This window comes from Naumovozyma castellii, chromosome 3 (genome assembly GCF_000237345.1).
Source record: "Naumovozyma castellii chromosome 3, complete genome".
Taxonomy (NCBI): domain Eukaryota; kingdom Fungi; phylum Ascomycota; class Saccharomycetes; order Saccharomycetales; family Saccharomycetaceae; genus Naumovozyma; species Naumovozyma castellii.
In genome coordinates this window covers 363230-375361 of record NC_016493.1, presented here as the reverse complement: position 1 = coordinate 375361, position 12132 = coordinate 363230, and the positions used below count along the sequence as shown (strand labels likewise).

Here is a 12132-nt window from a genome sequence, read left to right as displayed (position 1 = left end):
ACATAAAATTGTACTGCAACCGTCCACAGATAAAACTAACCTTCAGTTTTTTCCATGACGTTAACATAACCTCTAGCGGGTCTCTTTTTTCTTCTCATCGACGAGGACGGAGTTCCATTATTGGATAAATTCAATAAATCATCTAATCCAATATGCTCTTTTCTCGATAAATCAACTCTAGGGGTTAAATCAGGTGACGTAGTACCTAAAGGAGCATGTACGGAAGGAGGTGGTGATAGTGGCTCGCCCGATAATGCATTCCTTGGAGCAACTGCACCCAGAACGTGCATCGGTGGCTTTTCCATCGTATGAATGCTAGAACGAGGTGTTGTCTTTGGTTCAGTATTTTTACGTTTAACTACAGGAGGTGGAGGTGGAGGACTGTTCTCTTCAGTGAGTGCCTTCAATTCTTCTGCTGTGGCATTTTTATTAACCCAACGTTTCAATGTTTCGTTATAGACCATCTGGTTTTGTTGACCCAATTTGGCTTTATATACTTTCTTCTCATTCTTATCTTTTCTCAACCAACCGTACCAGCTATCGTTTTTCTTGCTTTTCTTTTCGTCATTCTCCTCCTTTGATTTCTCATTCTGCTTCTTCTTAGGAGATTTAGCTTTATCTTGAGAGGAAGCATCATCATCAGATTCATCCTCTACCATATCATCATATTGTTCGTCGCCAGCCTTGGCTAGAATAGTGGTATATGCCAATTGATCTGATTTTGAAATTGTTTTAATTGTTGGTTTAAAATTATCTTCAGTAATTTCCTCAGGTTCTTGAATTGGAGAAAAATTGTTAGATATCGTGTTAGATCCAACTGCCACTGAAAGATCAGCTACTGGACTATACCTATTCCTGGCATCATTACTTGTTGCTCGAATTCGACCAAAATTACGAGCTCTGACATTTTCCAGTTTCGCAACAGGATTAATCGTTGGCGTGTAAGGATTTGTAACCTTTGGAGAATATGGTGGCTCTACGCTCTGATCATCAATTAAATTGTTTTGCGACACATGACTTTGTAGCTCTTGACTAGATAGTTCAACGTTTGCTTCTTCTGAATTTAAGCTCGATAATTGATTTTCTTGCATATCCCCTGTATCTTCCTCAAGCGTGCTATTAGTGGTAGTCTCAGGATAGTAAGAATTTTCTAACGCTGGGGGTTCTGAGGGCTGCTGGTGTTCCGGTACCATAAATTGGTTATCAGCATCACCACTTAAATCGTTCGAGCCTTGTCTACTGTCGTCTGCAACGTTTTCTATCTCAACCTCAGATGATAACTCAAACTTGGCGCTACTCTTCGTAATCGGTTCATAAGATAGTCCTGCACGTTTCCCTGGGGCAGCTCTATTTAAAGGGGCTCTCGGTGGAATCATATTATCTAAAGATGGTACAGAGGTGGCGGACGATCTTCTTAGGTCAGGAGTCGACGCGTTTGTTGGAGCACGCATAGGAATCTTGCTACGTGAAATAGTGGAAACAGGCTGCACAAAATTATCTACAGATACCTTAGGTTGCAGGACATGATTGCGGTAATTTGGTATTTCTGGTTGGGTTCCTTGCCTTAAAAGATCATTGCTATCCAACTGAACCTCTGCAGTACGAACCTTTCGTAAATCGTTATGATGGAGATCCACTGGTTGTGTTTGCTGTACGGTGGGTGGAATACGTTGTGGGGAAGTTTTTACACTTTCCCCAATTCTTGGAGGAAGGGCCATGGTCGAGTCCGAATGTAATTGGTCATTAGCATAAAATGTATTTTGAAGTTGTGTGTGTGGCAAATGAGGAACTGACGACAAAGAGGTGTTATCGGCATAACTTGTAGAACGAATTTGAGGTTGAGCATTAAAGGGTGTAAATGCACCTTTTGTTAAGTCTGTAACTGATGAGTTGTTGGAAGATGTCGGAGTATAACCATCAAATACTTTCTTGTTTGCTTCTGTTTTCTTTTCTTCATCATCACCTCCGATGTACTTATTAAAAGACTTATCTAATTGGCCCCAAACACTACTCAACTTTGGTTTACCCAACCAACTAGTATCAGAACTAGATATTCTTGTCGTTAAAGCATTCAAACCATGTGCTAAGTTCATATTGCTGATGTTATTCCTAGGTGCTGACTTGATAGCGTATCCTAGCCAATCTGTATATTTTGAAGCAAGACTGCTCAACCCTTGTTCATGTAGACAATAAGCATGGCGTAGTTTCTGGGGCAACAATATTGGGAAACCATTGAATTTTGGTTCAGAGGAGAATCCAAATTCGTATATCTCTGAAAGGATCATACTCTCAGGTGAAGAACGGGCCCCAATATATTGGAATCTAACTTCAGTATCATGCACGACTGGTTCCACAGATAAAGGAACATTTGCTATCATAAATAAGACGGATGACGCTAATTCTTGACCCTTCTGTCTCAAAAATATACCAAACTCTACCAAAAACTCGAAAACAATAGGAGGAATATGAATGTTTTGTTTACCTTGTTCTGTTGGTTCAGAATTAATATTTATCAAGACTGCTGATGTGATCCTTTTCCAATTTGTTATTGCCCAGCGTTCTTCCTCTTTATTTTTGTAGTATCTTTCAATTGCTGCTTTGGAATTTCCGATATATACTTGGAAAATCAATGATAACAGATTCGTCCAAATCCCATCATTATTGGAACCAGAGCTAAATTCTTGACTTAAATACTGTTGAACAACTTCTGACCATTTATCCTTTCCAACTAAACTACCTATCAATAGTGCCATAGAGTAGTCTTTCCTTTCTAACGCAAGCTGCAATGCTGCATCATGATTACCTGTTTGCAAATAAGCCAATATTTTCATTTGACAGATAGCATCCATTCTAAATGCGTTTGGAACTAACTGGGTAGCTTGGTATGGCTCTGCTAGGAATTGCTGTAATTCATTAGAATCATATAGAAGCATGGAAATATCTTTCAAAGTGGAGCCCTCTAAAAGTTTCAGCTTCAACAATTTCCATATTGTCAAATCAACCATGGCATTGGTTGCGCTAATATCTGTAATAATGCCATCCAACCATTTAACGATATCTTTCTTCTTTGTTTTGTTCTTAGTCAATGGCCCTGGGAATGTCCTCAACAATGTATTTTGCGGCATTATCTTGTCACTAGTAACTATATTGAATTCTTCAATCGTTGAAGTAGAAGCTCCCATAAAGGATACATTTCCAATTGCCTTAGGAATCCCATAGACAATCTTATTAGAAGGACTCCATCTGAAGATAGGAAATTGTCGACGCAGTAGAGCCAAATTATCGATTGGTTGCTCAAAATTTTCTTGCGTTTGAGGGATATGCTGAGTAACCACTGACTGGTACTGTTGAGGTGCAATTTTCGAAGGAAGGTACTGAGATGGAATTTGCGATTGCTCAACTGTTGGTAGCTGTTGGGGTGAAACCTGTGAGGGTCTGTTTTGAGAGGGAACTTGTGGTTGTTGAACTATCACCGGCTGCTGAGAAGTGCTCTGTAAAGGAGGGTATTGATAAGGTAATTGCGACTGTTGTGCCACTCTTGGTTGTTGAGGTTGAAGTTGGCTTTCACGGCGAGAAGATGGCGCATATTTTGCTGCATGTCCAGTTTGATTTGGTATGTAATTAGTTGAATTTGAACGAACATGTGAACTAGTGTTGGGATAAGTATTGACCAAAGGTGTGCTACCTAGAGAATGTTCATTACCAGGAGATATGAAGGGTTGGTTAAGCTGCGGATTTACTTGTTGAGTGTAAGGTGCAGCCATTATATTATTCTGAATAGGTATCCCAGCACTAGGCGAAACCATACCACCCTGAGGAAAGTTTCTAGGTTGTCCCATAATTGATGCACTACTAGGTGATATAACAGAGCCCTGTTGTACGGCACCATTTGGCATTCCCGTATATGAAGTGTTTACAGCCAAGCCATTCGAAAGGTGGGTTTGGTGTGGGGATGGGTTAGACGGAACAGATGCTGTGGGTGCATAACGGTTCGACGGTGGTTTATTAGGTGGTGCATACGATGGTAGATGTGAACTTGCTGGTGCTCCAGTTACACTTCTCTGAACATTCATAGCTTGTACAGGCTGCACAACACTAGGAGGAACGCCACTGTTTGTTAGATTTCGACGTGGAGGCAACGCTTCGGTAGCATAAGGATTAGGCTGCATCGAAATAGAGCCGACTCTGCTGTGTGGAGTAATTCTAGGTGTACTATGCAATGAGGGAACAGGAACTCCAACCGGTTTGGCGTGCTCTCGCTTTGGTTCTGGTAAAATATCCATTGGGAAATCATATGCATCTGATTTCGTCTTTTGTTCATTCAATTTTTCTTCTTCCTTCTGTACTTCCAATGGTTTCGTGTTTAAGGGTAGGACTGGGAATTGAGATGCTTGCTGAGGGGGTTGGCCATCTGTACTATCTGTGACAAAGGTTGGTCCTTGCGGTTGAATGATACCATGATTTGATTTGGTTCTCCCTTGGAACTGAGTTACTGGAACATTTAATTGATTGACACGCTGTTGTGAGGAATATGGAGACAAAGGCCCGGTTTCACTCGGCTTGTACCTTGAAGATTGGTTGCTCACTGAGTTTACAGTTGTTAATGATGATGCAGTTGTTTCTTTGCCAGCAGGAGGCTCTGCAGGTTCTGTTTTTTCGGGGATATCCTCGTCTTCCGATTCTAAAAAGCTGTCATCATCATCTTCCAATAAATCATCGTCATCCTCTAGAAAAGAGAACTTCTTTGGACTAGCTTGGTGAACCACACTCTGATCCACTTCATCACTGGTTTCTGCCTGAGGTAAAGTATCCCAAGGAAGAGTTTCTTCACCATTTTTTTCGGTTGTAAACAAGTTGGAATCAGATTCTTCATTTTTTTTAATTTCGATCTGTTCTTCTATCTTTGGATGTGCAGATGCATTCCAAGGAAGACTCTCAGAATTTGCGTCATCATCACCGAATAAGTCAGCTACTTCGTTCTGTTGATTAATTTGAAGGTGTTCCTGTGGGTTACTTTGAGTTCCAGTGTTTTCTTCCACATCTCCACCAATTGTACGTGCTTCTTCCGGAAGTAGAAACTCCTCTGACTGACTTATTGGCTGAGAACTATTTTGCTCTTCGGCATGAAGACTTGAGTTTTGAGCTATTGGATCGCTTACATATTCATCATGAATATCTTGTTTGATACTACTGAATTCTTCAGTTAATTGACTCTGGCGTGTAGGTTCTTCCCATGACATTAATGCGTCTTTTTCTTGTTCCAATTGTTGACTATCTTCTGTTTCTTCTTTAGTGTCATCATGCTTGATATGTCTTGCTTGTTTCTCTTCTGTGGATTCTGGAGTTTCTTCCCAAGGCAATTGTTCATTATTGGAATTTTCATAATTGAAAAGATCATCCTGTTGTTCTTGATTCGAAAATGTCTCAGTTCTGTTGGTATTATCATTGCTCAAGGGAAGAGATCCATTCAATAAAGTTGAAGGAGCATATACTATCTCTTCCTTTTCAGTGGATGGCTGTTGGGGTTGGTTTGGAGTATATTCTTCATGAGTAAGGACTTCATCTCCATAACTACCCCCAAGTTCATTATATTTATTGCTAGATGCCTCGTTTATTTGAAGGTTTGATGTTTGGCCAAAAGAATTAGTTGCTGGAGCGTTGTCGTGTGACACAGAAGCTGCAATAATGGGGTGTTCTTCTTCATTTTTCACATCAATGGTAATTCCATCAAATGGTGCATTAGTTTTGTGAACAGATTCGGTGTTGACAACAACATTATTGGTATTTTGACCGACAAAAGTATCCAATGTTGCGGATCCAGCGTCTAACACTATATTTTCAGAAGCAATGGAAACATCTTGTGATGGTGTATACTTTTCTTGTGTCAAATTGCTAGGCAGAAGCTCCATATTGTTACTTTCCTTTTCAATATCTTGTTCTGACGCAGTAGTTGACATTGTCGAATCTATTTGTATCATTTTACCAGTTGGAATTTCCTTCCCTGTATCTTGAGGATATGGATTTTCCGTGTATTGAGGGACATCATTGGAAGTAGACTGAGACGCAGCTTCAGTAGTTTCCCTTATTTGATTAGTTTCTTGACCCTCTAATAAAATATTGGACTCAATTGGCTTTGATTCACCATCATTGCTTATATGCTCTGAATCCAGCAAGGGTAAAGTTGTAATTGTTGATTCAGTATTATTTTCAGTGTCAATAGGTTGAGTTTCATTAGAAACAGCTGCCTTTCCAGACGCCTTTTTTAGCTTTAGCTTCTCCTTTTTCTTTTGATTCTTCCTCCGTCTAGCTTCTGGACCCATTTTATTCTTTGCGAAATAAGCGATATAAGAATATTCAAGATTAATTTAACGGAAAAGTCCCAATTATGCAGTCTCTTAGCTAATCTCTGGAAATAATTCAATGAGAAAGCAAAAAAAAAGAACGGTTACAATAATAGCAACAAACTGTTCAATGGTTGACTTCTTGTAATTTAGATCTTGTAGTCTTTATGGATCTATCACAACTTACTGTTTAAGATCCCAAAAGACGTCGTGTACTTAAATGATTTGGTGGACTTACACGAACAAATTTCATGATCGTACATTGTCGGACAGAATGCTTCCCTCATTACCCGGAAATACTTGGTTACGTAAGGATATAGAAGATAACTTTTGGTGTCAATATTTATTCAATAGCAAATTCCAGTTTGTCCATTCTTGTAAACATTAAATAGAATGGCTCTGGCAAAGTTTTCTTCCGTTAAAAGTACTGTACAAGAATCTAGTAACAAACAAAGATTGCGACCGTTTCAATTACTTGGGATCTGAGAAATTTAGAACTCATGTATTCGAAAACACCTATTATACCACCATTATCATTGAGTTGTTCTATCGTCACGCCAGTGGCAAAACCAGTGGCAATAGAAATGGTCCGAAAAATAAACTAGCTTTTCATTAATTGGTGTACCTCTTCAAAATTGTAAAAATGCTAATATGAAAATTTGTAGAAATAAAAAATATATTTTAATAAATATTAAATAAATTGAAGTGGGTTATTAATTTTTTTTATACAGGTTTAATTTTTGTCTTATATTTTTTTCTTTATTTTTATTTTATTTCATTTCAATTGAAATTTCCACTACTGTTGTTCCCCTTCTAATTCAGGTACTATTGGAGTAGAAGCCTTGCCCAATGGATTATTTACATAGGGTCCTAAAAACTCGTAAGAATATTTGGTTCTAATACTAGCTTCCTTTCTCACTAATTCAGGACATATTCTCCACCTCCAAATAAAATCGAATTCATTTGACCTACCTTGGGATAGCACTCTTAAATATTGCAAAAAGACAACATACACATAGACACCAACACCGGTCAGTAAATGCCACCACCCGTGCAATTCTAACAGCACACCTAAGGGTAGCAACAAATAATTCCTTCTTACTTTAATCCAGAAGGAGCAAAAATAGATATCTAGATTCCAAGCAACAAATCCCAAAAGGAATATCACAATACCTAGTCCCATAGTTGCGTATAAATTCTTCTTAACTGTTGGGTTTTTTTCCATATGCTTATATGCTAGGAAACCCGAAATGAAAACAACCCAAACGTTTAAGAATCCATAAAGAACTTGGAAAATGATAGGTTTTTGAAGGACTAGATAAACCCAGGTTAAAAATGTGACGAACCCAGTTACTAATAGACCAAATATCCATTGTTCCCTTATAGGACTATTTTTAGAATTGTCATTCTTTGTATAATGATAAATTTCGGTGAATAAACTCCAAGATGGGATAGCCGTTGCGTAAACCATTGGTAATTCATCTAATAATTGGAAATGAAATTTCAATGTCATATGGAAAAGCCAGGAACCAAAACCAACCAGTGAAAATAAAAGTCCAATAAAAATAAACCTTTGTTCTAGTTTATTCTTATAAGCACTATATGTCGTATAGAAAGCAGCCATAATGAAGACAGCATTCGTAAGTGTATTAGACCATTCCGCAATGTACTTGGAAACAACATAATTCTCCTCACACCAGTCTATTAACGAGGTTGTTTCGCCCCAAAATCCCGAGGGCATCTCTTCTGGATATGGCCATCTTAAATAACCCATTTTATTCTTCTTTTCTTTTTTCTTATCTCTATCTGTTAACCAGTAATAAAATATAGAAACCAAAGGATGCTAGAAAATGTTTAGATTCTATATTTGAGGATCTATTTATACAAGTTTTCCACTTTTGATGGGTAGCGTTTATAAACGAAGATCTCCGATGATCACTCACCCTTGTTTTTCCGGGATTATATTTATAGGAAAACTCCTAATTCACGTGCCGTAATGATTACTAAAAAGTAAACAACTTGGCGCAGTAGTTTCCTATATTTGGACACAATTTTCGTTCATCTTGCTCAAAGATCCATATCGTTTAATAAATCTAGGTTATAAAATACGTAATATATACTTGATATAGTGTCTAAAAGATTCTTACCTTTGGCTTGTAAGGCTCTTCCAATAATTTAATTTCATCTTCTGTTAAAGTGAATTCAATGGCTTTCACTGCCTCATCAACTCTTTCCACAGAGTTCAATCCTACAATAGGATTACAGCCCTTATGTAAAGTCCATGCCATAGAAATAATAGCCATTGTGACAGATCTGCGTTCAGCAACCATTTGAATTCTTCTGACAATTTCCTTTTCATCGTCACCCAATTCATTCAATCTCATTCTATTAAAAGTTGGATCCGTTAACATTCTTTCTGTATTCTTTTCCACTGGCCTTGTCAAAACACCTCTTGCATTTGGTGACCATGGAATCAAACCAACACCATGTTTCTTGCAAAAGGGGATTAATTCACGTTCGTCTTCACGGTTAATCAAATTATAATATGATTGAGCACTGATAAACTTGAACCATCCATTCTTTTCTGCAATAAACTGCAATTCTGCAAATTCAGTGGCCAACATGGAAGAAGCACCAATATATCTAACTTGGCCGCTCATCACAACGTCATTCAAAGACCTCATAATTTCCTCCATAGAAGTCTCCTCGTCTAAACGATGAATTTGCAACACATCAATATAAGTGCCCAATCTCTCCACGGAATTAGCCACACCGTCAATAATATGTTTTCTAGAGAGACCTCTTTGAAGAGTCAATTGTAATTCCATTGCTTCTTGATTCACATTACTACCGTGGTGTAAATCCAAACTTTCATCTACAGGGAAGAAAATCTTAGTCATGATGACGACAGTTTCTCTCTTGATGTTGTATTTCTTCAAGAACTCACCAACGAGTCTTTCACTGATACCATTTGAATACACATCTGCAGTATCGAATGTACGTAGTCCTCTATCGTAACAATGCTTTAAGATCTTGAAAATCTCATCTTTGTCTTCCATAACCCAGTCTGCCCATTTCTTAGAACCGTAAGACATGCATCCAATTAAGATGGGAGAGATCTTGAGACCTGATTGACCTAGACGAACTTGTTTAACTAAACTCATTGTGTGTCTTGCGTTGGGTTTTTACTATATGTGCAATTGATCCAAAAGAGAGAATGAAAGAAAGATTTATGTTCCTTTATATACCAATGAAAAAATCAGGATGGAATTGAAACGCCAAGATTATTCATTCATTTGTGACTGAATGAAGTCAGTATACGTATCGTTAAGGAGGAGGAAATTGTTCAGTTTGCTTGCTCGGCCGAGTTTTGTTCGGCCGAGATCGAACTGCCCCTAATCATTTTGTAGTAAACATAAATAAGCTCTACAGATCTCCTTTTGCGCACTTTCCTTTGAAGAACATGGCTCCGTTATCCAACTACACACATGTAGTTGTTGTGCCAATGCCTTCTCAATGTCACCTTCATTGCTGGGTGATCTTTTCAGTACCTAGCCTAAGCTTCACTGAAACATGAAGACCAGTTCCAAACTTTTTGTGAGAGTAGACAGTTCACTCCACTCGACTATTCTTGAGAACACTGGACCATCTGGTTCAAAACTCGCAAAACACTTCACTAAGCCAAGTTAAGTGGTGCCATAAATCTTGGTTGGCGCATGCGGGTAACGGTTTCCCCAGTCAGTTTTTTTTCTGAAAATTTTCGCCTTTAAATCTTGAAAGACGTAATTTGAGTATTTGAAATCCCTAGGATAGGGTGCTGCTATATTTAGAAGCCGGATCACTTCCCTCACCGTTCACGCAGCTTTACTGCAGCTTCTGCTTAACTACCATCGCTCATCGACATACGTACAGCCTCGACGAGTAGATACTAACCCGTACTAGAAGACCCAGCATACTTCCCTGCTTAGCATCGTTATAAATTCAGCATAAATAAGATACCTGCTGCTGCACTAACAAATAAACATCACACGGCCGGATCAAAAATTTACCGACTGGAACAAATCATCACATAGATATAATGGGTAGACGTAAGATCGAAATACAACCTATCACGGACGAGAGGAATAGAACCGTGACCTTTATTAAGAGGAAGGCCGGTTTATTCAAGAAAGCTCACGAATTAGCCGTCCTTTGTCAGGTAGATGTGGCTGTAATCATCCTAGGTTCTAACAATACATTTTACGAGTTCTCCTCCGTGGATGCAGATGAGCTTTTGAAATATTATAAGGATGATAAAACTTTGACTCATGATAGGAAGGATCCTTCGTCATATGGTGATTATACTATGAAACCTTTCATTTCATTGAATCCTAAATATCTAAACAAGAACAAGAAGGGAAAAAATAAGGAAATGCCTGTGAAGAAAGCACCTTCAAGTGAAGAGGAGGAGGAAGATGATGAAGAGGGTGACGAATCTCAAGATGATTCTGTCAATACGATAAAAAAGATGGAAAAAGTTATGAAGTTTATACCATCTTCTCATAAGCGAAGTAGATCGGAACAAATTGGATCAACTTCTTCACCAAAAAGGATAAAATCTGAATTACCAACATTGAATCCCTTGCAACAACATGTCCAAAGACAATTTCAAACTCTTTATCATATGACATCAAACGATTCATCACCAACCTCTGCATCTGCCGAACTACCTAGGTTTGCCAAATTCCAAGATAATAGATCTCCTATTGCCACTGCAACAACCGCTACTTCCAATAGTACTGGTAACCATGAAATTGAAGCAGAACTTTTACCACCTTTAAATAGTCAAAAGGGAAACATTAATTCGGATACAAATACTAGTCGAAAGGTTAAGCCAGTGATAAGACCGGTATTAAGAGTACAAATACCGACAAATAATAACTCTTCAAGTGCCCCCATATACAGTGAACCATCATCGTCTGGATCACCTGGTGACCAGCTAGTAAATGACACTATGTCGCCATCGAAAAACACTTCATCAACAACTTTCCAAATAGGTAAAGATGATAATTCTAAATCAATGGCAAGGACCCCCAATACAGCTGCATATTCATTTTCAAACTCATTACCACCTATATTCTCAGCTACGTCTGCATTCCCACAGTATATTGCTACGCCTTTACAACCAACTGCAAATGGTAATGGAAACGGTAACACCATGAACACTAACAATACTTCTGCCAATGGTAATAATAACAATAACAATAATCAAGGTTCTAATAATCCTTCTTCATACTTATTACAGAGGCAGTCCGAAATCACACAACAACATCAACTACAACTTCAACAGCATATAACACATCCTACAAATACAGAAAGAATGTTTTCACCTACGCTACAAGACGGAACACCAGGTCCAAGGACCAACACGTTGCCTTCCAAATTTGTTCACGATTTGATGATGCCATCGCCTAATGTCTCCATGACGATGTTCCAGGATTGGTCAATGGGACCGAATAGCGCCAAACCAGGGAATCACATACAAACTACTTCCAACACAGCCACTAGCTATGATGTGAACGGACCAACGGGGTTGACTCCCTATATATCCAATCAAACGCCGCTTGGTGGTAGGTATTTTAATTTCCCAAATGAAATCACAGAAGATAAGAAAAAGGAAAATGATTCGAATGGCATTCGGAAACAGTCCATTGGGACAGAAAAGGATTTGGACATAGTAGACGATGGTGATACTAAGAAATAATTATATGTATCAAGTATTTAAAAGGGATACCGAGAGGGGTTTTGTACT

At 38.5% G+C, this 12132-nt stretch overlaps 4 protein-coding genes across 4 annotated transcripts; 1 reads left to right on the top strand and 3 right to left on the bottom strand.

Moving 5' to 3' along the window:
• Nucleotides 1–35: 35 nt before the first annotated feature.
• Nucleotides 36–6320, bottom strand: SEC16 (COPII coat assembly protein SEC16; the record flags this gene model as incomplete). The annotated part of the gene is made up of 1 exon (XM_003675509.1): nt 36–6320. The coding sequence occupies one exon, from the start codon at nt 6318–6320 to the stop codon at nt 36–38; it is 6285 nt and encodes a 2094-aa protein (XP_003675557.1).
• Nucleotides 6321–7137: 817 nt separating this feature from the next.
• NCAS0C02000 (ceramidase) lies at nt 7138–8115 on the bottom strand (the record flags this gene model as incomplete). Its single annotated transcript, XM_003675508.1, has 1 exon — nt 7138–8115. One exon carries the CDS (start codon nt 8113–8115, stop codon nt 7138–7140), a length of 978 nt encoding a protein of 325 aa, XP_003675556.1.
• A 358-nt stretch (nt 8116–8473) lies between these two features.
• On the bottom strand, nt 8474–9505 carry NCAS0C01990 (aldo-keto reductase superfamily protein; the record flags this gene model as incomplete). The annotated part of the gene is made up of 1 exon (XM_003675507.1): nt 8474–9505. The coding sequence occupies one exon, from the start codon at nt 9503–9505 to the stop codon at nt 8474–8476; it is 1032 nt and encodes a 343-aa protein (XP_003675555.1).
• A 914-nt stretch (nt 9506–10419) lies between these two features.
• Nucleotides 10420–12084, top strand: NCAS0C01980 (uncharacterized protein; the record flags this gene model as incomplete). Its single annotated transcript, XM_003675506.1, has 1 exon — nt 10420–12084. The coding sequence occupies one exon, from the start codon at nt 10420–10422 to the stop codon at nt 12082–12084; it is 1665 nt and encodes a 554-aa protein (XP_003675554.1).
• Between the last annotated feature and the right edge of the window lie 48 nt (nt 12085–12132).